We start from the raw sequence: 24,426 nt of genomic DNA, 5'->3' as shown, positions 1-24,426 counted from the left end.
GATGGGAAAGTCAGGGGCTCTGCTCACTTCTCTCCTGGAGGATTTTCCCCAAGCAGGCAATGCCAGCCAAACATGTCCCTCAGTGCTATCACAGCCTGAGGTCCCCTGAATGTCCCCTACACTTCAGTGCCAGCCCATTGGCGTTCCCAAGGGCCATGCCAGCCCTTGAGGTGTCCCCAAGCCAGTGCCAGCAAGCAGGGTCCCTCAGGCCCCAGGGGTCTGTGACAGGGCATTGGCATGAGGACAGCTCTAACTGGAGCCAGTGCCACTGGGGTGCCCGTACTCCATGTCCCAGGGTGTCCCTTGCCCTGTGCCACCAGGGTACCCCTAGCACAGTGCGACAGAGCGTCCCTCATCCAGTGTCACAGGGGTACCACCAGAACATTGTTCATCACCCAGTGCCACCGGGGTACCCACAGTACAGCATCCCGGGGCATCTGTTCATCACCCAGTGCCACCGGGGTACCCACAGTACAGCATCCCGGGGCATCTGTTCATCACCCAGTGCCACCGGGGTACCCACAGTACAGCATCCCGGGGCGTCTGTTGCCCAGTACCACCGGACTGTCCCTAGCGCAGTGACCCGGGGTGTCCCTCGCCCTGTGCCCCGATGGGTGCCGGGCGCCAGGGCTGCGGCGATGCCCGGCGGGGGCCGCCCCCCCGTCCCGCTCGGTGCGAGGGCCGGTGGCGAGCCAGTCCCTAAAAGGTGCTGGCGGGCGGCGGGGGAGGTACCGGGGCAGCCCCCGCCCGGCACGGCCCCTCCCCAGCTTTTAGGCAGCTCGGCGGGGCGGGGAACGCAGTGCCGGTGCTCCCTCCGCTCCCGGTGCTCCCGCCGCTCCCGGTGCTCCGCGTTCCTCTGCCGCCCCGCGCCCCGCCGCCGACACCCCGCCACCATGGAGGCCATCAAGAAGAAGATGCAGATGCTGAAACTGGACAAGGAGAATGCCATCGACCGTGCCGAGCAAGCGGAGGCTGACAAGAAGCAGGCGGAGGACCGCTGCAAGCAGGTGGGTGTCCCACGGGCTTCCCTAGCATTACCTGGGTACCCTCCCCTCCAGGGGTGTCCAGCCCCAGGACTCTGCTGGGAGTCCAGCCTAGGGATCCTCCACCTTAGGGTTGTCAGGTCCTGGAAACTCTAGGTTTTTCACACTGGGTTTCCATCCCACTGATTGTCCAGCCTGGGTACACTGCACTCTCTAGGACCACATAATCCCCATACCACTGGTTATCCAGCCTGGAACCCCCTGTCCTAAGCATGTCCTGGCCAAAGGACCTTGCCCCACCGGGTGTTCTGCTTCTGGATGCTAGCTCTAGGAATTGACAGCCCTTGAGACCTTAAATCTCTGGGACTGCGTCCCCAGGGACATCGCCCCATGTGGGTATGTCCCCAGGAACCAACACTTCAGTCTCTTTTCCTTGACCCCCAGCGCTGGTCCCCCCAAACATGTCTTATCTCAGTGGGACACCCCAGTCCCAAATCCCTGTCCCTGTGCCAGGGAGAACCCTGGGGACTGCTCACTCCCACCAGAGCACAAAGAGATGGGAACACAGACTGGTTTCCCCCAAAGCTGTACCCCCAAGTCAGGAGCTCTCTAGTCCCCTATATGGGAAAGGAGATCACCACCCCCTTACCTCCACCAGGCTCAGGGATGATGGGGGTTCTGGGGGCTGCTCTACACCAAGAGCCCCCCAAGGACCTGTAGACCCAAAGTTGTCAGAGAACACGTCCATGTTTTCCTGCTCTGCCCCCCACAGGCTGGGTGTCCCCAGGAGGAGAATGGGAGGACAGATCCCCTTCCAGCCTTGCAGACACCACCATCTCCCCTGACCCTCACCCTTTGTCCTTTCCCCAGCTGGAGGAAGAACAGCAGGGCCTGCAGAAGAAGCTGAAGGGCACTGAGGATGAGGTGGAGAAGTACTCCGAGTCCGTCAAGGAGGCCCAGGAGAAGCTGGAGCAGGCAGAGAAGAAAGCTACAGATGTAAGTAGGCATTCCAGCAGCTCCTCCCCTGCACAGGCTCTGGACCTCGGGGGGGCTAAAGGAAGAGGGGGCCCTTATATGGAAAGCGTCCGAGGGGAAGACTGTCAGGATCCCATTCCTTCGATGTTGACACTGAACTGGGCTGATGGGTCCTGTGTGGGATGCGGGGGCCAGGCCAACTGCAGTGGGCAGTGTTGGTTGCTGGTCCTGTCTTGAGCTTTGTGGGTAGCCTACAGCCTGGCTCCCCAAAGCTAACGGGGACAAGTGTCCCAAGCTGTGTCAAAGTCCCCAGGCACGCACCTCCTCAATGCTCATAGGAAAAACTGTGGTTCTTGCTAAACTGTGGCAGAGCAGAGAAACGGAAAAATCTCTTGCTGTGGTTAGCTGCTGTGTGCTGGCTGCAAGGAAGAATGCTTGGGGTGTATGGAAGGGGATATGGGGGGATTTGGGGTCCAGTGTGCTACTTCGTACCCTGAGAAGGACAAGGCCAGGAAGAGTTTTATTTAGTGCCATGACTGATGTTTCTCCTGGGAAATAGATCCCTCTGAGGAGATGTTAGGAAGGTGTTGAAATTGGCTTGTGCCTGGCCAGGATGAAGGGTGGAACAGCTGTGTGTGGCCACGGGGCCGCTTGGGAATGGGGTATAATGACCTGTGGTGCCACACAGGGTATTTGACACCCTATAAATAAATCCTCCTTTTGATAGCCAGCCCCTCTTTGATGAAAACCAACCCTGGAAACTGGAGGAGAAGCTAAAGGAGAGCCGTCTGGAGCACAGCCAGCAGGGCATGGCCAGGCTTTTCAGGATTGAGAACAAAAAATTCAATCCCAGCTGGTTTGTGGAGCTAAATGGGGGAGATGCGTCAAATCTCTGAGGCTGCCGCCAAGGACAGGGGCGAGCGGACAAGGACGAGCAATGGCAACACCAGTCCTGTGGCAGCCCAGAGCTCCTGGGCAGCAGCCAGGGGTCTCCTCAGACCTCTTTGCTGGTCCTACAGATGACTCTCCTTTAAAACATTGAGAATCCACATTCAACGTGGGATGGGGCTGGCATGTCAAGCTGGGCAAGGTGGCTGCTGTTGGTTCTGTGCTGGTATGGGACAGGGCAAACTCAGTGTGGTTGAGAGTGGATGTGCTGTTCCCAGTGCAGGGCTCAGAGGAAAGGGCAAACAGTGTTACTGGGCAGATGTCAGCTATGGGGTGGTGTTTCCTTCTGGCAGTGGGCTGTACGATGCCATCCAGGGCAGGGATGGTGTTTGCAGGAGTTCAGGACCTCTGACCAATGAACCAATGTGATTTCACAAAAATTTATTGTTTACATTATGCACTTATTTATACATTCTAAAACTACTGCTCACACGAACATCTTTTCATTGGTGCCCCTGTCCTGTCCACGCGCTCTGCACGCACCCCTCGGGGCACAGGGTTGGTTACAGTCCAGGTGTTCAACCGCCCTCTGTTGTCTGGCTCTTGTACTCCTGTTTTCTTGCTTTTCAGCCTCTTCTTTCTTATTTTTAGAGCAGCTTATGTCTCAGCAATCTTGAGAAATTCCAGAGGGTCTGATAAGAAACTCTACAGACAGTTTGGCTGGTGCTCTGGCCCAAGTTGTTCAGATGCATTGCTAGAGGTGTTTCCCTGCTCTTGGTTCACAGCAGTTTGGCAAATCTGTGGGCTTCACTATGGAGAGTCCCATATCAGAAGACACAGTGGATGGGAACCACCAGGGAAGGGCCAGAGCAGGAGCCATGGTGAAGGAACTGTGTCAGGCTGGAGGCTGGCTGCAGCAGGGCTAGGGCTCCATCACCAACACAGCCCTCCCAGGTCCATGCCAAAGCCTGGATGGGCTGCACCATGTCTGGGGCCCTGGGAGTCCCTCCTCCGTGCCAGGGACCTGAATGTGCTGACAGCTCTAAGTGCCAGGGCTGGTGTCACCTCCTTCCCGATGGAAGGTGCAGCACAGCTCCTGCTTCCAGCAGAGGAAGCGTTGGGTGTCCCCCCAGAGCACACCCACCCCATGTCCTCCCCGGCTGCCAGGACAGTGGGTGCCTGTGAGCACAGAGTGTCCCAATTCCTCAGACAGCTCAGGCTCATACCGGCGATCCAGGCAGCCTCCTGCCCTTGGCAAAAATGTCAGTGCCTTAAAAGAATAAACATGCACCTCAGTATGGCCCTGCCCTGCTGCTGGCACTGCGTGGTGGAGCAGAAAGGCCACGGGGACTGCACTAAAGAGTGCAAATACTTTGCCCCAGGCACTTGGAGAGGTGTCAGCACACAGAGCAGGGAATGCCTAACTCTTGATCAGCAACTCCACAGAACTTCCCAGAAGCTCTGTGGGCCCACTGCTGCCCTAGAACCTCTTGTCCTCAGGAGGGACAGACCATGGTGCCTAGGTCAGGATGGGTAAGAGCTGCTGGAAACGGTGCAGTTGGGACAGCAGGTTTAGGCCAGAACAGCCCCCTCCATTGCCCCGCATCCCCAGCATTGGCCTGTCCCCAGCCATCCCAAAGGAGCCTTAGGGAAAATCTGTCGTTCCCAGGCCATGATCCCAAAAGCTTCACCCGTGTTCCCGCCCCAGCTGCTTTTCCCAGCCAAGACTTTGCTCTTATTTGGCGATTCCCTGAGCTGGTGGGAGGGAACTGGACTCTGCTGGGAAGTGACTGCATCTCGGGGTGGGGCCACAGCAGGAGGCACTTAGCCTGGCTACTGCGGGGTCAGGGTGGCTGCTCCCCCAGTCTGTCCTCCTCCTGGCTCATGCCTGCCCAGCTGCTGCCAGGAACCCTCGTTTCTGTTTTGGGCCCCCATGTCCTGACTTGTGCATTACTGACATCCAGACTTCGGACTGGGAAGTACCAGCTGGGCCCAAGGCCAAGCCCAAGGCTGTGTGCTCCCAGGGGAGCCACAGCATCGCCTCTTCCGCTGCCTCTTGGCAAGGGGACATGGATCTGCAGTGTGCAGATAGCAGTATGGCTGAGTCACCCCCAGGACCACCACTCTTGACCTCCCTGGCCCTGGAGCTGATGGCAGCTGCTGAGGTCAGCCTGGGAACTGGCATTCCTGGAGGCAGGTGTGAAGCGCAGCCAGGGAGCTGTCAGTACATCTTAAGGGAGGATTGAGTGCCAGCAGTTCCAGCTTCTGATGGATCAACACATGTGCTGCAGCCAGGATGGAGAGGCAGGAGCTGGAGGTTTGACCTCCCCCATAGGGCACAGTCCCTAGAGCAGGAGGTGCCAGGGTCTCCGTGTGTCCCATGAGTCTCTGTGGGGCTACAGGACATTGGGGAGCAGATACCAAGGGACTGAACATGATGGATGCTGGGCACCTGGCTGCAGCCCAGCTACCCCCAGAGGACGCCCAGGGGCAGGCTCTGCTCATGCCTCTTACTGACTTCCCACAAGGAAAAAGCCCCCACCCTCCTTAGCTCTGCAGCAATGGCTGGGAAGGGCAGCACTTGGGGACTACACATGGGGGCTTACACAGGACAGGCTCCAGCACTCACAGACTTGGTGGACTACTGGAAAAGAGTCGATTTCCCTGGTGTCCCCCCCATTGCTCTGGGGGATTTCAGTGGGATTGTGCACCTCTGCCTGGGGGACAGCATGCATCCTGGACACGGAGAGAAGCGTGTGCCCTGCCTTGGGGCCACTGTGTGCCTCTCTGGGGTACCACGTACCCTTTCAGTGGCGACCATGCATCTGCCTGGAACCATGCCTGTTGACCCGGGGTGGGGGGAGTGTGCCCTGCCCAGAAGCAACCATGCATCTTGCCTTGGCGGGGATGTAGAGACAGTGATCAAAGCCTGGGGAGGACCATGCACCTTGCCCGGGGGCACCCTCTGTCCTATTTGGGATGAGGGGCACTGTGCATCCCTCCCGGCGTGAGAACTCCCTCCTGCCGTGGGTGAGCACCGCACGCCTAGCCCGGGGGAGCGGCGGAGCAGGTCGGTCGGAGACAGCAGGAGCAGGAGCAGGAGCAGCAGCAGCAGCAGCAGCAGCAGCAGGAGGAGGAGGAGGAGGAGGAGCAGGAAGGGATGGAGGCAGGGCGGGCGGCGGGAGCGGCCGCTGCCTGAGCGCTTCCTGTCCGAGCCGGGAGGATCCCACAAAGGGCTCGGCGGTGTGGCCTCCCCGCCGGCAGCCCCCGCCATGGCCAGCGCCAGCTCCATCGATGCCGTCAAGAAGAAGATCCAGAGCCTGCAGCAGGTGGCCGACGAGGCGGAGGAGCGCGCCGAGCACCTGCAGCGGGAGGCCGATGCCGAGCGGCAGGCCCGGGAGCGGGTAAGGGCCGCTGGGGTGGGAAGAGGAGGGCGGGGGGCACCCGGGCAGCTCTTCGGCATGCCCCGCCGGCTCCGGCTGCGCTGCCGGCATCCCTTCCGGCGGCCCGGCCCGGCCCCCCTGAGCCCCGGTAGCCGGGCTGGCTGCCCCGGGGGCGCAGGAGCGCCGGCAGGTCCCCGGGGAGCCGCGGGGAGCTGCCACCCAGCTGGCGAGAGCCCCGGGCAGGGAGCTCGGGGCAGCCCCTGCCTGCGGGCAGCCCCCGCCGGCCGCCTCCCTCCTCCGTCGGTCTGGCGAGAGAAGATGCTGCGTGCAGCGGGGCTCCCCAGGGCTTTCCGGCTGGCTGGGAGCGGCCAGCGGCCAGCCTTGCCTTGGGATCGGGTGCCTCCTGGGAAAGGATCTCTTCCCTCGGACGCCGGCGTGCACAGCTCAGAATCCCACGCCCAGACTCTTGTCTGGCTTCCAGCGGACTCTGCCGTTCGGGCCGCACAGCTTTAGCTCCAGCCTGTCCCTTCGTGGGGACAAGCCACCCCTTCACACTGCCTCAGGCCAAAATTTCCATTTTGGTAGCGGAATGCCATGATCAAACTGCAGCTTTTTCCTGGTTTGTCTTTGTCGTTGTTGGAGCTTTGTGTTTTCTTCCTTTCTTTCTGTTTCCTATGCCCACTCATTCAACATTCTCACCATATCAGGAGCGGCAGAGCTGGGTGCGGTACCCGGGTTGTTGTCACTCGGGCTGTGTGCGGAGGAAATGGCCCCTTCCTGCAGCCTCAGATCGGGTTCCCCGGTCACTGGGAGCTGCCGGGAGAGCTCATGTTCCTAAGTGTCCATCCAGGCAGCTCTGACCCACTTCGGGGGTGATTCCCTGGGAAAAAAATCTACCGACGCAGTGAGGCTGATGCTGCAGGCAGAGCATTGCCCTGTGGGCGCCAGCGCCAGATCCCCATTGGACGGTCTGGCAAGGGACAAAGTTTCGGAGTGTCTGTAAAAAGGGTGATCATGGGGCGGAGGCAGCTGTGGGGCTGGCAGACATCTCAAAGAGGTGCTGGCTGCGCCTGTCCCTACAGGGGATTGCGGGTACTTCAGTGGGGCCATGCAGGGTGACAGCCCCTTGCTGCTCCCATAGGCCCCGTGCTTGGCTAGTATTCCCTGGGGCATTCCCAGTACTGGAGCATGAGGCTGGATGTGCCCAGGCACGGCAGCCAGCCAGTCCTGCTGCAGCCTGTGAATAAGCAGGAGCCACTATCTCCTGGGTTGGTGTGTGGAGCTGCTCCCCGTGGTGAGGTCTTACTGCCACCGATCCCTTGATATTCGGGGGTTTGTCTTCCTCGCACCCCCCTAGTGTGAAGCAGGGCTGAGAGCTGCTGAGGCAGCATTTCCTGACTCTGGCGATGGAGCAGGAGGTCTTTACCAAATGGAAAGAGTGCAAGGCCAGGCGTCAACAGACTGGCGGAGGGCCAGGGCCACTGCTCCTGGCCAGCCCCAGCTCCCAGCCCTGTGCGTGGGGAGCCTGGGAAAGGGAGGGCTCTGGTCCTGCCAGCCTCCTCTTGGCCAGGCGCCAGCCTGCCGAGGGCGACTCGCTCCACTGCCCCCAGCAATGCGCTGTACATCAGCTGAGGGGGCTCCGTGCTTGGCTTCAGGCTGCCCTGTTGCACAGGGTCCTGGGGGTTCCTGCAGGAGAAGCTCCCGGCTCACTCCACCGCCTCTGTAAACAGGAAATCCACAAGCAGCTCCGATCTCCTTTTCGGGAGTGAAGCTGCACAGGGCATTCCTCCCCCTTTACTCACTGCTCTGCAAACCCCAAATACCATCCCTGTGACGGCATGGCTGCTATGGCCACCCTGCCCCAGCAAACTGCCCTGTCCCCTTCCAGGGCAGGAGCTGGAGGTGTGAAGACATGGTGGGGTTGCATATGCCAAGCTGGTACTGCAAGGTTGGGAGAAGCCAGCATCAAACAGCCACTGGGGATGGAGCTAACCCTATAGAGAGGAGAGGGGATGCATGGTCAGGCATGCCATTCCAGTGAACATGGGCTTGTTGCTCAGTGCCAAGGGCTGTTCTGGATGGTAAACAGGAATAATCATTGAAAATGCTTTTTCCAATATATGTATTTGACGTGGGATGACTGAGTGGTTTCTGTTCCCCCAGGCTGAGGCTGAAGTGGCTTCCCTCAACCGCCGTATCCAGCTGGTAGAGGAGGAGCTGGACCGTGCCCAGGAGCGTCTGGCCACTGCCCTGCAGAAGCTGGAGGAAGCTGAGAAGGCGGCTGATGAGAGCGAGAGGTGGGATGGAAAGGGACAGTGGGAATGGTATCAGGTCACCATTGGTTGCAGACAGTCCCCTTAGTTTTGCAGTGGAGTCCCTTATTGTGGTTTCTGTTGGCTTTCTTGCAGACTTCAAAGGGAGAGAGCAAAGCCACAATGCAAAGAAGTCCCCCAGATACAGACACTGTTATCCAGAGCGCACATAAAATCCTGAAAATTTTTATCTGGTATTTATAAAAGCACCAGACTGTAACCAGAGACAGAGAAAGATATGAGTATGTTTTATGCCCCAGAGCAGCTTTCTATGCTCAAAGACACAATAACAGCCCAAGAGGGAACCTCTGTACTAGTAACTGAGGTCAGATTTGAGGACAAGACAGCCTCATTCAAAAAAAGTTCTACAAAGTGTATGTTTCCCTATCCTCATGGCAAACAGGTTTCCAAGACTGGAGCTGTGCATGCAAGGGCACTCAGGCTGTATGGGAGTGCCCAGTGTCACAGTGTTCTTGACAGTTGCATGAGCTCTTCCCTCCATTGGCAAAGATCAGTTTGAGCAACAGCATCTGAGTGAGAGGAGAAGAGTCTGCAGGAGTCCCTTCTGTGGGGGTTTGGTAATCCCATTTGTGAGCATCACCCCAACTGAGAAAGGCTTTGCCACAGGATGTTTTCCAGTATTTCCTAAGGGCTGGTGCCTGTCAGGCTGTTTTTGTGGAGGTTGTGGCAGCCTCATCCTGGGCTGCACACCTTTTCACCCCCCAAATACAGGTTCAGCCCCTGTCTCCTTGAGGTTCACCACAGACATACATCACACTGGAACACAGCCCTGCGGCCAGCTCCACTTTGCATTTTTGGGGTACTGGTGGTGTGATCTTACTGTGTGCCCTCCTCCCCAAGCAATGTCCTGTGTCTCTGAAGCTAGAGGGTGGTGTGGTTAGGGTACAGGATGTGCAGATCCTTGACCCATAGCAATAACATCTCCTGGCATGGTCTTTCCTCAGAGGCATGAAGGTCATTGAAAACAGGGCCATGAAAGATGAAGAGAAGATGGAACTCCAGGAAATGCAGCTGAAGGAGGCGAAGCACATAGCAGAGGAGGCTGACCGCAAATATGAGGAGGTGTGTACCCCCTTCCCCAGTGCTGACACCCTGGCAGCACCCAGAGCCATCTCCTCATAGCCCTGTGCCCCAAGCTGGGTAAGCACAAGGGCTAACATAGGTCACTTGCTGCCATCAACAGGTTGCCCGCAAGCTGGTTGTCCTTGAGGGAGAGCTGGAGCGCTCAGAGGAGAGGGCAGAGGTGGCAGAGAGGTGAGCAGGGCTTCTGGTGGGTAGCGTGCAAGGGTCCCACACAGCCCTTGCCCCAAATCCCTGACAGACCTGGGGATGGGGATGTCCGTCCCTGGAAGCAGCAGGGACTGTCACTGGGGTGGTCTTTGGGGTTTCAGGCTGGGGGTAGGGGTGTGCCAACCCACCGGCATCACATCCTTGACCCTGTTCTCTGCTGTCCCCCTCCCGGGGTGCCCCTCTTCCACCCCAGCCGAGTGAGACAGTTGGAAGAAGAGCTGCGGACCATGGACCAGTCTCTCAAATCCCTCATTGCCTCAGAGGAAGAGGTACTGGGGCAGGGGCGTGGGGCAATTTGCAGCAGCCCCCTCTCTCTGTTGCTGTCTCTCCAACCATGCAAGCCACCTTTCTCCTTTCTGCACCACTGCCTCCACCACCGGCCTCTCCTCACCTCCCTCTCCAGCAGGTGCAGGCTGGGCACGCTCCTCCATCCCTCCATCCCTGCTTCCCTTGGCGGGGCCAGCGAGAGCTTGGCTGTTAGTGATGCACGAGATATCCGTGCAAGCAAGCACAAGGAACGGATGAACAGATGCGTCCCAGCAGCTCCTGTTCGCAGTGGCTCTGCTCCTGGTCCACCTGCACTGAGTTTTCTCCTCTCTCAACTTGTTTTCTCTCTTTCTTTCCTGCTTCCCCGTGCCTGTTCTTTCTGCTCCTGCCTCTCTCCTGCCCTCTGGCCCCACTCCCCCACTCCTGCCGGCCTTGCTTGGGATGTAGTAAATGTGGTGACCTAGAGGAGGAGCTGAAAATTGTCACCAACAACTTGAAGTCCCTGGAGGCCCAGGCTGACAAGGTAGGACCCAGTGAGGCTGCTGGGGTTGGGAAGAGGGCATGGGGTCTGGGAATGTTGAGATCTCCTGCTGGGGTGAAGGACAGCTGGAGGCATGCCTTGGGACTCACAGATGCTTGTCTCTGTCTCTACAGTATTCCACCAAGGAGGATAAGTATGAGGAGGAAATCAAGCTTCTAGGGGAAAAGCTGAAGGAGGTAAGGGGTGTAGAGCTGCCACTGAATCAGTGAAGGCATGAGCTTACCATCCTGAGTGGGTTCTGACCCCATTATGCCTTTGTCCTCTCACAGTTCCCTAAATTGCAGCCCTGCATCATAGCAGGTATCTGGGTTTGGGATTACCTTAATTAGTCTGTTCTGATTTAGGGTGTGAGGCTCCATGGAGCCCTAGTCACTTCTTGTCCCTTGCCTTTCCCATGAGAGGGCTTCTGGAGAAGGGTACCAGAGATGGGGTAGATTTGGAGTGCAGTCCAGCCTGCACCTCCCGTTGTGTCCTGCAGCTCACCCTTTCCCCACTGTGCTTCCCACAGGCTGAGACCCGAGCGGAGTTTGCAGAGAGGTCTGTGGCGAAGCTGGAGAAAACCATTGATGACCTAGAAGGTAAAGTGTCTCCACCAGCCCCGTGTCCCTCTTTCCTGGGGCAGCACTGGACACACCATGCCCCTGGTGGGGCTGGACAGTTCTTGGCACAAGGGAGGGGATGGGCTGGAGTTCTGGGAGTGGAAAGGCTAAATGCTGCACAGGAGCACAGAGCTCCTGGGGTCTGGACCCTGCCATCGGGTGGGGAATAGGGTCACATCTGTGCTGCCTGTGCCCACACACCCCTGCTGCCCTCAGCCCGCTGCTCACAGCCACTCTTTCTCTCCACTTTGTGTCCTCCACTCTATTTCACCATCTGCTCCCTGCCTGCCCCCACCTGCAGATGAAGTGTATGCGCAGAAGATGAAGTACAAAGCCATCAGCGAGGAGCTGGACAATGCACTTAATGACATCACCTCCCTCTGAGCCCCACACTGGGCACCAGCACTGCACCCGCTCCCTGCCTGTCTTCTCCCCAGCTCAGCTGTTTGCCTGCCTGGCCGTCCCACTTCTCTCCCTACCCTCTCTGTCCTCCTCTGTCCTACCTAGCCTGTGCCTGTCCATCAGTTCCTTTGGGACAGGAGCTGACCCGGGGTGTTCCCGCTGTACCCCTCTTTGGGGAGACAAGATGTAGGTGCTTAGAGCTGTTTGTTCAGGGCAGGAGAGCAGCCCCACATACTGACTGGACAGTGTAGTTGTAGGCCCATGCCACAGCATTGCCCTGGGGATCAGGACTGTGCCCAGAAGCCCTTTGTTCCAGCAGCTCCCTCCTTGGCTCCCCAGCCGCAGAAGCACTGGGGACCCTGCAGCTCCGGGGCTGGGGGGCCATTTCCCCCCACATATACTTCGAGCAAAGTCCCCCGGTGCTGCTCGCTGGCCCCAGCATGGGGATGACCTGCACTGGGGAAGCGGCACCTCCACTGCCAAAGCTCAGGCCTGGGGGATAGAGGGTTGGATCCAGCTGTGCAGACACCTTGTTCCCCGGCAGGCAGGCAACCCCCACTCCTCCCTCACCCTTCTGTCCTTTGCACATTGCTCTTCAGTTTGCATCTCATGACTTTTCTTTTGTGTTCTGTCCCTCTGGGTTAATGAGTTGATATCAATAAAATTTTAACATTGGTTTCTCCTTTGTTTTCTTCATGTCACTCTGTCCCTCATCTCCTGCCTGTCTCATGTGGGTACTGTCAGCGGTGTGGTAGGAGGTGGTTGCAGGCAGCTCACAGCCATGGGCCTCTGGGCTGACCATGGCTGAGACCCAAGAGGCTCCCACGCTGCCAGGCTGAGTGGGACTGGGTCATTGTGCTGACCACAGCCACCCTCTGATTCTTGTACACAGCTTTCCTCATCTCATGCCATCTTCTCCATGAGTCTTTTGGCATGAAATGTCAGGGTTAGACCTGGTCCTGTCCATTCCTTGTCTCCACTCCCAGATATTGCCTACATGCAGCAATCTCAGCCCTGTCATAGCTCCTGCATCACCTTACCTTGGTGAAGAGGCTGGTACTACCCTTCAGCAGTGATCTCTTGTGATCCCTAAATTGGTCCTTATCCACCTCCTCCTTCCTCACCACCCTACCATGTCTCAGAACCCAGTTTTCAAACTGATGGACCTACAGCCTTGTCCCTGCACCAAGACTGGCTGTCTCCTGCCAGTGCAGCTGTATCCCACCACTGGCTGGGTGGCTTTTGGTCTTTCCAGAGAAGGCTTTCAGAAATGCTGTCTCTTTTCACTAACTCACTTTTTTCTCTCTCTTTCCTGTGCTGCGTTGATGTCTCCATTTTCTCTAGAGCGCTCTCAGCGGGAGGCCGAGAAAAACCGTGTTCTCACTAACGAGCTGCGGGTCATCCTTACTGAACTTAACAACTGAGCTGCCCAGAGCTCCTGGCCCCGGCCCAGCCTCCCTGCCCCATTTTGGCCAGGCTGGCTCTGGGCTGGGAGCCCCTCCCTACCTAGGGTGAGGCAGGGTGTGAAGCCTTGCCTTATCCTCATAGGGATAACTACCCTGCTTGGGCAGGACAGGGAGCCCCTCTGGAGTTGATCAGTCTTGTGAGAGAAATATGAAGGGTTTTTTGATGTCCTGGGATTCCCACATAGTGATGGCTGTCCTCTGGCATCATCCTGGCTCTGCTGGGGAGGGATGCAGAGGTTTGTATTGCTGCCTTTCTCCCCTTGTCCCAGGAGTCACTGGGCAGCCTCTTCTTCCTCACTCTGGTCACTCCAAACTGTGCAGGGAGGATCCCCTTAGAAAGAGGTCCTTGGAGGGTGTTGGGAAGGCTGAGGAAGAAGCTGGGGATCCAGCAGCACCTGCTGCCCCGAACTTGGGACAGGGAAGAGGCTAGCAGGGCACACTGCAAGATGGGGCTGGGTGGACAGCAGTCTTGTTCCATCCCCATCTCTGGGGGAAGTAGGATGCCATTTTGAAGTGCACACCAGAGGGAGGCTGCCTTGGCAGCAGGCTGCCTGGCAGAGCTTATCCTTGTAGCCTTGTTAGCTCTGCTCCTTATCTCTCTGTTGTCCTCTGCCCACTCTCCTGGGCTGTTAATGGGCTGTTTTCTCACTCCTTTTCTTCATGGAGCACTGCTGGGTCATGCAGCAGGCACTGGTTCTCCGCTTCTGCTGGCCAAGGTTTTGTGCACGTGCCCGCAGCTGGCCAGTGGTGATGCCCCAGTGCCTGGCCAAATAATGGTACTCACCAGCGGCACCTAAGCTGCAGAGTGCTCAGCCATGGGCAGTGGGGTATCCTGGGAAGATGGAAATGCTGAAGAGTGGTAACTGCCTGTGCCAGTGACCAGTCTGACTGGCCTGGCTTCCCTGGCAGGTCCCAGGGTGGCTGGACTCATCCCTGCCAGAAGTGGGGCTACTTGTGGGGACTACACTCCACAGGGGACGCCCCGTTTGACTGGAGGCCATTGCTGTACTGAAATGTCCATCTGTGTGTGTGTGTCTGTGCTTGGTGTGGTGTGTGTGGGTCCTGCTGCACCTGGGTACATTTGGGTTGTGTCTGTGTGTGTGGCTGGGTGTCCCTTGTGTTCACAGAGAGCCTGGCCAGTGCCAAAGAGGAGAACGTGGGGATACACCAGGTCCTGGACCAGACCTTACTGGAGCTGAACAACCTCTGAGCTGCCCTCGCAAGCCCCTATCCCTTTTCCCTACCTTACACATGCACCCCACTGGCATGCTCAAGATGTCATCCTCAGCTGAACTGCATCTTGGCCAAACCCACACCTCCATTGAGAAGGGAAGCTCAGCAGCCTTGCACTGTTGCTCAAGGGGATCTTGTTTGTGCACAGCCTAACCGGCTCTGTCCTGTCTTTATGTCCAAATATTAAAGCAGTTTGAGAAGATGGATGTCTGTGTTTGGTCCTTTGGGCGGATACTGGGAGAGGGTGTGTGTGTCTCCCTCCTCAGTTCATGCATGGAGGGTCTGCAGGACCTCTGAGGCTGTGGTGGGCTTGGAATGATAACCACATGGTTTGGACTGTGTCCTCTCATCTCCATCATGTCCTTGGAATGTAAAGGAAACCTCCAGGTCTCAAGCTTAATCCAAACTCATCATCCTCTTCAAGTACACAGTGATAAAACATGTCACTGGTGTGTCCCCTTCCACAGTCTGCGTGCTACTGGCTTGGCAGCTAGGGAAGCCAAAAAGTCCTTGATGTTTCCATGGAAGGTTCATGTTTATGACAATGAGGAAACACAGAAGCACATGATCATGCATGCACATGTTATTAGTTGTCAGGGTCTTCTCCAGATATGGGATTAGCTGCTCATCCTTTGTACTAGGTGCAATTTCTATTGCCAGTGACTGAATGCCTGCTGTAAAAGCTAGCAAATATTAATGCAGCTGACAAAGTGCTCAGGAAGTTTCTTCCTGGCTTGCTGTATTTTCTCCAACGCAAACTGAAGAGCAGCCGGATGTGTCTCATTGCTGTTACCAAAATGGGCTGGATTTCCTGGGGATGCCCAAAGCCATTATCTAGTCCTGCCCTCCACTTCGGGGCCCTCCATGATGTGGACCAAGCCCTGTTGTCCCACGCTACCCAGCGGATATCCCTCTAAAAGCATATCCACATACTGCCAGGAAACACAATTCATGCTGACCCCTTGTCGAGCCAGACCCAGCAAGAGACCGACAGGGATAGCTTTTGTTATCTGCTTTCCTTTATTTGCTGTGCCTCTCGGGTCAGGAAAAGGAGGGTGTTGAGATTGCATCTCTTTCCTGCCCAGGTGCTGCTGGCCTCCCTCCCCCTCTGTGGCCCAGCAATTCTGTTTTGTGGTTCTAAGACCTTCTACAGCAGGGAAAAAATGCTCCCCGTGCATGCGGTGCTCATCTTCAGTTCATCCTCCCGAAGTTGCAAAGTCTGCTGTGAGCTGCAGCCTCCCACCCTGGGCCTGGAGGAGCTGGATAGGAGGATAGTACATGGTGTCTTGGGCTGCTGAGCTGTCCCTGTGCAAGGGCTGGAGCTTCTCCTTGGGCCCGCCTTCCTCTTCTGCAGTGCATCAGCTGAGCCGTTCTGTTGTTTAATCAAAGCACCTTCCAGGCAGGGGGTTGTCTGCCTGCGAAAGGAACCAGCGTGTATAAGCACCTCTTCTCTGAAGCCTGCAGCCTGCACTGCAAACAAGCCTGCCCTGTGCCCCGGTCAGGGTGCGTCCCAGTGCCCAGCCTCTGGGCGTCCTTCGCCTTCCTGCAGGGACAAAGAGCCCTTTCACACCCACTGTTTTTTCCCCATTAGCTGCTGCTGCCTCCTGGTTTGGACCAGTCCAATTGACTTAACTGTTTACACCTCACTGCAAGGGACTTTATATTCCTTTGAACTGCCTGTGACTTGGCAGTGAGATCCTGACTGCTGTTCCCAGGTGATGCTCAGCCTGAGAAAGACATGAGCTATGTCATGGTTCAGCAAAGCTTTGCATTTCCTCCATTCTTCTACCCATCTCCTTTCCCCTGATCCCCCACAGAGAAATAGGTAGGCCAGGGAAAGCTCTGGGAGCATGGTGGAACTGCTAGCATGGGTGCGTGTTTCCCCACAGGTGTCACAGACCTACGCTGGGGACTGAAGTGCCTGTGCCCTCCTCCCTTCCTCTCTCTCCACCTCTCACATGGAATTTCAACCTTTGGATTTATTTATTTTGGCCTGGCAGACTGAAGATCTCCCCAGAGAGCTTTCAGCCCTGCTGTTGGTTGCCACCCCATTGATGTATCAGCACATTAACTTCCAGCAACCTCTCACCTCTGCTCTCTACTCCAGTTTTCTCATCTCTCCTGTGCCTCATTTCATCTCTGAATCCTTCCTGTTCAATGCCCTTGAATTACATGCTGGAGTGGGAGGACCACACAAAGAGCATCTGAGATATTTTTGATGAGACATGTCAAGCTGTGCAGAGCCAGGCACAGACTACTGCCACCCCTCAGCCTCTCCCTGCATCTACAGCTTGAGGCACTGGCGTGAGGGCCAGAAAAACTGTATTGCCAAGTTGGGGGGGTTTTGCAAGACTCTGGGGGATTTCAAAACAGGTCAGGCCCCCTAAAGCCAAGTGCCACACAAATCTCCCAGCCCCCAAATCGATATTACTGACTTGTCAATGCCAGCAGAGGACAAGACAGCTGGAGGGAAGCATGGATAGCCATGAACACGAGGTGTCACCTCAATTTTGTATAAGCATGCCCCATATGCAGTGCTTGGGGCTGTACTGCCTGTGAGAGTGGAGTCTACAGTACAGGAGGACATGTGGCCCCTGCTCCACTTTCTCAGGGGATCTGGGACCAGCACTGGAGCATCTCTACTGCGAGGCAGGCCTACAACAGGGTGATAGGCAGAAAGGGAGTCTTGCGGACAATTCATTGCATTGGTTTAGCAGCTGCTGGTCACAAGGTTGATTTATTGCCTTACAGAGCCAAAGGAAATACAAAGTACTTGTTATCAGGGTTCTGTTATGTGATGTCTTTCTCGCCAGGATATCTTCCCTATGTTGATGTTTATTGTCTCTGGGGATTGGGCTAGGATCATCATTTTGGTGAACTTCATGGTATTGCCTTAGGAGATGATAAAATCACTGGTCTTGATTCTATCACGCTGGTCCATGCTTCAGGTGCTAGGCAGCTCCTGCTTTAGAATCACAGAATAGCCAGAGTCAGAAGGGATCTCTAAAGATCATTGCCACAATGAGGAGGGGTGCTCAATTACATCATGTTACTCACAGCCCCATCCAGCCTTAGCTTGAATGTTTCCATTGGTGATGGGTTTATCACAAAGTTCTGAGATCATTTGAGATCTGAGATCACCTTTGAATTTCTTCTGGCCATTGTCCTCCTTGCTGCGGGAGCTCTCCTGCTCCCTGCAGCTGGCAGAGGCATGCTTCCTTTGCCTGTCCAGCCAGCAGCCCACAGTGACCAGGACCCGGGCTGCTATGGCACTGCAGAAAGCAGTGGGGCTTCCATGGTGCCCTTCTTCCCCTCTATCACCTGCAGCAGCCAAGTGATGACGATGGTATCATGATGCAGATATTCTTCACACTCTTCTATCTGTTTGGCTGTGTCCATGTTGTCCTGGTCATTGTGAGGCAGTCTGGGCTAGATGGTCAGCAGAGCCAGGAAGAACACAAGTCTTGAAGCCAAGGCCTGGTGGGTGGAAAGGTGAATCTGTGTGGCAGGGAACAGGGGGCTGGGGACACCCAGGATGTCCTTAAAGCCTCTCTGGGCACCTGCCACCACTGAGAGCCCCGAGCTCCTCTTCCTTCAGACCCAAGCATGGCTCTGTGCCCTGTCCCACCCTGAGGCGCTCACTTTTCTTCTTGTTAGAAACGCCCTGGACATTGCCCCCATCCCTATCCAGCCCAGCATTCCTTTGCATGCATACTCACTGATCACCAGAATCCAGGTGTGGTGGGGTTGGAGCTGCCTGGTGATGTTCCTGGTGATACCTCCTGCTGTGACCCTCTCCTCCCCAGTGTCCCAGACACCAGAGCCACATCTCCCAGCTGCTAAGCCCCAGCCTTCATCTCCACCCCTCAGTGGGTCCTGGCTGTCCTGACCCAGGAGAAAGCTCCCAGAGGCTCTCTTGGCCAAGTGGGCAGAACCTCTGGAGCTGTACCTGAAAGTAACGCAGGGATTGTAAGTGGATGTCCCTGGCTTACAGAGTGAGATGTGACTTTCTCTGGTCCAGGTGGGCTGACTCTGACCTGTTTTGCAAAGAAGTTAGGAAATCTTAGGCAGGGACAAAATTTCCCTCTCCCCTCTGGGATCCTTTGTGCTGAGGCACAACTTGGCCTTGTAAACCCTGGTGATCAAGCCAAATGTCAGTCATGTCCCTGGAACAAGTGGAAAAGATCCTGTGATTCCCTCTTCCAGCTACCAACTTGCTGGCTGCGAGGGCAAACCCATGAGCTGGTGGGGAAATACCAGAACCCACATCTTACTGCTCCCCTGGGATTTCCCTGGTTCAGGAGCCCTTTGTAGTCCATACTAGAGTGCTCTGCTGTGAATTGTGCCTCTCAGAAACAGGGCCTGTTTTCCAAGACTTAACAAAACCCAGACCCCTCAAAAGCCTTCTCTGACCTTGCTGCACGTGCCAAGACTGGCATGGGCACGGTGCTTCTGCCAGTTCATCAGGTGCTGAACTCCACATCCAGCGCTCCTGTCCAGAGTCTTCTGGAGGTGGAAAGGGCGTGTGTCGGAGTGTGGGTGTCTCTAAGTGGGAAGCGCCCTGAAGTGCCTTTCTGTGTCAATCTCGTTGAAAGGGCATTGGACTGGAGGTGCCAAGTGGAGCGAACACAGAACCACTGAGGGCGGGACAGCCTGCATACTTCACCCAGCCCCTGCTCCTGGAAGGCCGCGCAAGGCCCCACTCACGGGGTGGCCGAGGGGAAGAGGCCAAGCTGCGTCCCCACAGGACCACGGGACATGCCAAGCTGAAGAGACCCACAGGGATCATCGAGTCCAGCTCCTGCACAGGACCCCCAAGGGTCACATCGTGTGCCTGAGAGCCTTCACCAAACGCTTCCGGAGCTCTGCCAGGCTGACGCTGCGACCTCTTCTCTGTGGAGCCCGCCCCGCTCCGCCTGTGCCCTTCCCGATATCCCACAGCTCCCGTGACTGACGGGCCTGGTCCCGCCCCGCGGGCCCGCCCCGGGACGCTGCTTCCGGCGGCGGCGGCGCGCGCACGTGTGACGTCATCGGCCCCGGAAGGGCGGCGGAGGGGGAAGGGGCCGCGGGGCCCGTCCGGTCCGAGCTCCGGGTCCGACCCCGGTCCCGTGTCCCCGCTCCCGCCGAAATGACGCTCGCCGTCTTCTTTGGGTGCACCTTCATCGCCTTCGGGCCCGCCTTCAGCCTCTTCATCTTCACCATCGCCCGCGACCCGCTCCGCATCATCATCCTCATCGCCGGGTCAGTCAGCGCCGGGGGCTCTGGTGCTGCCGTGGTGTGGGACCAGGATCGGCTCCGGGAGCGGTGTGGGCGTGGCGGGGCGCTGGGACCAGCGCCGGTGCTGCTACCAGAACCATCGTGGTGGGGGCACTGATTCTGCTGGCGCTGGTGCTGGTACCGGTTCGGATGTGATGTGGTGCTGGTCCCAGAGTCTCAACACGATCACTGTAGTCGGGACACGGGTGCTGGTACCGATGACGGTGCTGGTGCAGTATGGGCGTGACTGGAGTGCTGGTACCAGTATGGGTGTGACAGGGTGGTGGTGGCATCGGGGTGTGATAGGCATGTGACTGGTACCGGCTGAGGCACCACCGTGGCTACTGCAGGCACACCAGTGCTCATGCTGCTGCTGTTGTGGGCTCTCTGGGGTCACCAGTGCTCATGCTGCTGCTGTTGTGGGCTCTCTGGGGTCACCAGTGCTCATGCTGCTGCTGTTGTGGGCTCTCTGGGGTCACCAGTGCTCATGCTGCTGCTGTTGTGGGCTCTCTGGGGTCACCTGTGCTCATGCTGCTGCTGTTGTGGGCTCTCTGGGGTCACCTGTGCTCATACTGGTGTTACTGCTTGCATGACAGGAGCACCAATATTGTTTCTCTTACTGTCACAGCACATCGTAGGCACAAGAACTCATACAGTACCAGTGGAGGGTTGGTAATGGTACTGATGCATATGTGCAGCTGGGAAACTGGTACTAGATACTTCTGGTGTGGGACCAGAAGGGTGTGGTACTGGAACTGGTACTAGCATGGATATGAGCCCGGCACAGGTGCTGGTACTGCTGTGGGCACAGCAGGGGCACTGGTGCCAGTTCTGGTGACCGGTGGGGCAGGAGTGCAGGCACAGCACAGCAGTGAGACCCACACAGGCACCACATGCCCAGCACTGGTATCAGAATGGCACTGGGTCTGGTTGGAGAGTGGGCAAGGCTGGGGCACAGCTGCCAGCGCCTGTGCCAGTCCCAGCATGGCAGGGGCTCTGGCACAGCACCAGTGCCAACAAGCTCTGTCTCTTACAGGGCTTTCTTCTGGCTGGTGTCACTGCTGCTTTCGTCCCTCATCTGGTTTATCGCAGTGAAAGCCAGCAACCCCCAGGATGAGCAGCTGCAGAAGGGTCTCCTGATTTTTGGGGTGATGTTCTCTGTGCTGCTGCAGGAGGCTTTCCGCTTCCTTTACTACAAGCTCCTCAGGTAACAGCATCTCCCCCACTGTGCCAGCACTGCTGGACAGTCTTCCCGGCTGTGGTGGAGCCAGATTTTGCCTGTGAGCTGCTGGACTGGGGGAGTGTCAAGTGTGGTAGGAAGCTGCCTCAGTGCTTACAGGAGCACATGGGTGGCACCTGTTTCGGTGTGTTGACCTGTGGGTCTCAGGTGGTGGGGCAAAGCAACCCTAAGGTCTGGAGGATCTGGTGCCATGACCAGCTGTAGTCACAGTCTCAGAGCAGCCTGGGCAGCTCCCAGCCTTCCTGATACCATTGTCTTGGAGTGCAGGGTTCATTGCTGCCAGGGGAGCACGTGCTGCACCCTGTCCTGTGGATGGATGGGCATTGCTGGGGCTGGGCAGGCAGGCACAGGGAGGTGTCCTTCATACTCCCTGGTGTTCCTGGATGGAAGCTGTGAGAATGCTAGGGGGGAGCAGTGTTGGCAGGCTCACGCTGCTCCCTGCGGCAGGGCACTGCCGGAGGTGGGCAGGCAGAGGGTAGCAGAGCTCCACAGAGCAGCCTCTGACAAAACCACTGCGTTTCCTTTGCCTTGCGGATCTCTGGTCCTAAGCACTGCTGTCCTCCCCGGGCTGAGGAGCTGCCTTGCATCCTCCTCACTTATTACACCTCTAGTTAGCACAAATTATGAAGCTTCTCCTCTCCCAGTTTCTCACCCCATAGAATTTTTCTAACTCTTCCAGCTCTACCTGCACCTCCTTCATTGTTATTCAACATCTTCTTTAAGTGCGGAAATCAGGTACAGCCTCCCACGCCTGCAGTGGGGCTGCTTTCCATGTGGGGGTGCTGCTTGACTTACACCCAACGTGTGTAACCCTGCTCTGCCAGACTGGCTGGCACCCACATTCCTCTGTGGAAAATCTTTCTATATGGCCTCACGTGATTTTCACGTGCTTGGTTTGTCTGGTGGTACAGTCACACGGGCAGTCTCCGTGGTGGGTGTTGCCTGGGGAGAGGAAGGTTGCCAGGAAGGTGGCATGGTGCAGAGTGAATACTGCACCATGCCTCGAGAGGTGGCTTGGCTGTGCTGGGCTCCAGTGTGCTCTCACCCCGCAGGAAGGCCATCGAGGGGCTGGTGGCTCTCAGTGAGGACGGCTGCTCCCCCATTTCCATTCAGCAAATGGCGTATGGTGAGTGCTGTGCACAGCGGAGCACCCTGATCACAGGGCAGGGGGTGATGCTGGGCAGGGCTGAGCTGCTGTGAGCAAAGGGAGATTCCTCATGCCAAAGCTTGCTTGGAGGTGCATGGGGTAACCCTTGGGAGGTTCAGAGGTTAACAGAGTCCCTGTCCTGGCAGTGGCTGGCGTGGGCTTTGGTCTCATGAGTGGCGCCTTCTCCATGATCAATCTCCTGGCAGACTCATTAGGGCCTGGCACTGTGGGCATCCATGGGGATTCACAGCTGTATTTCCTGACCTCAGGTGAGTAACTAGCACCCTTCACTCACATCTCTGTCCCACTACAGAGGCAGCAGATGAGGCACTGGTGTTTTCCCTCTTGTTTTCTTGTCCATGCTGCACCCTCACCCACCAGAGCCCTGTCACATACCTCTGACACAAAACCTTCTTGCTGTTACCTCTGACCCTCCCTGCTCTTCTTTCCATGTCTCCCACACTCCTAGTCTGACCCAGCACCTCCCAGCCAAGCTGTTTCTCTACCCCCCTTTACTGACTAATCTCCATCCCTTCCCTTAGCCTGCAGGCCAGGTCAGGTGGGTGATTCTCTGGTGATACCTCTGCTTCTCCCTGCAGCTTTTATGACCATGGTGCTGATTTTCCTTCACACCTTCTGGGGGATCCTCTTCTTTCATGGCTGCGAGCACCGGCGCTGGTGGGAGATCGCAGCAGTCGTTATCATGCATCTCACTGTTTCGGGGTTGGTGAGTAACCGGGAGCAGGGCTCTGTGCTGGGACCTATTCTCAGAGTACTGGTCCCTGTGCTAGGAGGAAATAGCCTTTGGTACTAGCAAAGGAGCTGGCCCTTCACAAATCAAATCCTGGGGTTGGTGCCAGCTGTCCCGCTCCATTCACTGAGGTGATGACACTGTCATGCATCCTATCCCTGTCCTCTCCTGCCTGCTCTCCCTTATCCTCTCCTGCCTCTCTCTGCAGTCATTTTGCAACCCCTTGTACGTGGGCAGCCTGGTGCCCTCCTACCTGCTGATGGTTGGTGCCGCTGCCTGGGCTTACCTGCTCTCGGGGGGATCTGCGCAGAACCTGCGGCGCTTCCTGCTCTGTAAGTGCTGCTCCAGAAGGGGTGGGGGGGACACTTTGGGTCTCATGGGGTGCCAGGATTGGTACCATTGGACTCCCAATGGCTCAGAAAAAGGCATCATCCCGTTGTCTCCCAGACCAGAGAAGCAGGTGGTTTTTTAGGCCATGGTCAGGTTGTTGCCTCTCCTGGGAGAAGTGGGGTAGAGTTTGGTGAAAACTCACTGTTACTCTTCTTGGTTCCTCCAGGTTTACGGAGCGGAGCCAGCCCCCAACCAGGATCCTGAGGCCCTGCAGGATGTTCCGGTCCCCAGCCACCCCTCCCCTCCCCTCCTATCCTGGCAGCAGGATCGGCCGTCACCTTCTTTGCAATATCTTTTCTCCTGGACTGGGGGACCCTGGTGAGGCAGGCACTGGGGTCCAGCTGTGGCAGTCAGCCGACCGGTGTGGCTGAGACTGGCTCACTCCAATGCCCCTTTGGGTGTCCCTATGAAACACCTCAGTTTTGGGGGACCCTACTTTGCTGGCCCTGCTGTGAGCTCAGCCCCAGTTAGCCTGCCTGTGACTGCCGGAGGCTTGAGCCCAAAGAAACCCATCGCTTCTCCCCCCGCTGCCACAGATGTGCTGCCCCCCTTGCCAGGGCAGGGGGCCCGCGTTGCCTCCTCGCTGCAGGGTGGAGGAAGGGGCTTTGCAAAGTGCTGCCGCACCCTGGGTTGTGGCTGACTGCTGTAGTGCTCCTTTCTCCACCTCTCTGCCCAGTCCTGCTGCCCCAGGAGCCACAGCCCTGGCAGGGCTGAGCTGGCATCCTGGTGCAGCAGGATGGTGCTGGGGGACCCACAGGTACTGACAGCATTCAGGACGGGAGGAGGAGGGAAAAAGATAGTATCCAGAGGACCCAGTGGGCATGAAGGGTGGTGGAAGGCTTGGGAGGAGATGCAATGCCACAGCTGTTGCCGGCACAGATTTGGGAGGGGGTTCAAGGGACCATTCCAATGGATCATTGCCCTCTCCTGTTCTTGGGGATTTTCAGGCGGGTACCAGCCCTGGTTCTGTGCCACAGGGCTGGGAGGGAGAAACTGCCATCGGGCTGAAAAGGCAGTTTTATCCACAGTGGGCTTTTATACCAATAAAATTAAGTACCACAGACAAATGGGGTTGTGTGTGGCCAGTAGTGCTGCCCTTGTGGGGAGGGTACAAGCAGTGGTAGCTTGTGCTGGTGTGACTGGAGCAGGATGGTCTGGCAGTTGCATACCCCTTTAGCCTGCAGACCTTGCTCCTGCTCTGTCCATCCTAGCAGTGCCTGTGCTCTGATTTTGCAGTTTTGGGATGGAGGCTGCTGAGGACTGGAGATAGGCAGGTTCTTCT

General features: G+C 57.1%; 2 protein-coding genes and 1 long non-coding RNA gene across 15 annotated transcripts; 2 read left to right on the top strand and 1 right to left on the bottom strand.

Moving 5' to 3' along the window:
- The first annotated feature begins 755 nt into the window (after positions 1-755).
- TPM2 (tropomyosin 2) lies at positions 756-14,562 on the top strand. Of its 13 annotated transcripts, none has more exons than XM_086869624.1 (9): positions 756-1,007; positions 1,854-1,979; positions 8,393-8,526; positions 9,507-9,624; positions 9,746-9,816; positions 10,046-10,121; positions 10,774-10,836; positions 11,169-11,238; positions 14,255-14,562. In XM_086869624.1, exons 1-9 carry the CDS (start codon positions 894-896, stop codon positions 14,335-14,337), a joined length of 855 nt encoding a protein of 284 aa, XP_086725750.1. In that variant the 5' UTR covers positions 756-893; the 3' UTR covers positions 14,338-14,562. The 13 variants fall into 13 exon arrangements, 12 of the variants coding, with proteins under 12 accessions (XP_086725750.1, XP_086725754.1, XP_086725751.1 ...); XM_086869628.1 differs by having other exon boundaries at positions 779-1,007; positions 13,006-14,562; XM_086869625.1 differs by lacking the exon at positions 14,255-14,562 and adding an exon at positions 11,561-12,343 and having other exon boundaries at positions 779-1,007.
- A 2,516-nt stretch (positions 14,563-17,078) lies between these two features.
- Positions 17,079-18,495, bottom strand: LOC147648571 (uncharacterized). Its single transcript, XR_015281129.1, has 3 exons — positions 18,353-18,495; positions 17,418-17,837; positions 17,079-17,325 (listed from the first exon to the last, which is right to left on the bottom strand). It is a non-coding gene; the product is annotated as an uncharacterized LOC147648571 (long non-coding RNA).
- Positions 18,496-18,794: 299 nt separating this feature from the next.
- On the top strand, positions 18,795-24,211 carry APH1A (aph-1A gamma-secretase subunit). Its single transcript, XM_023943966.2, has 7 exons — positions 18,795-19,601; positions 20,653-20,823; positions 21,909-21,982; positions 22,150-22,272; positions 22,603-22,730; positions 22,963-23,086; positions 23,311-24,211. The coding sequence occupies exons 1-7, from the start codon at positions 19,489-19,491 to the stop codon at positions 23,346-23,348; spliced, it is 771 nt and encodes a 256-aa protein (XP_023799734.1). The 5' UTR covers positions 18,795-19,488; the 3' UTR covers positions 23,349-24,211.
- The last annotated feature ends 215 nt before the right edge of the window (positions 24,212-24,426 follow it).

The sequence above is a fragment of the Cyanistes caeruleus genome, chromosome Z, assembly GCF_971803275.1.
Source record: "Cyanistes caeruleus chromosome Z, bCyaCae1.hap1.1, whole genome shotgun sequence".
Taxonomy (NCBI): Eukaryota; Metazoa; Chordata; class Aves; order Passeriformes; family Paridae; genus Cyanistes; species Cyanistes caeruleus.
This window is presented reverse-complemented; position numbering and strand designations above follow the sequence as displayed.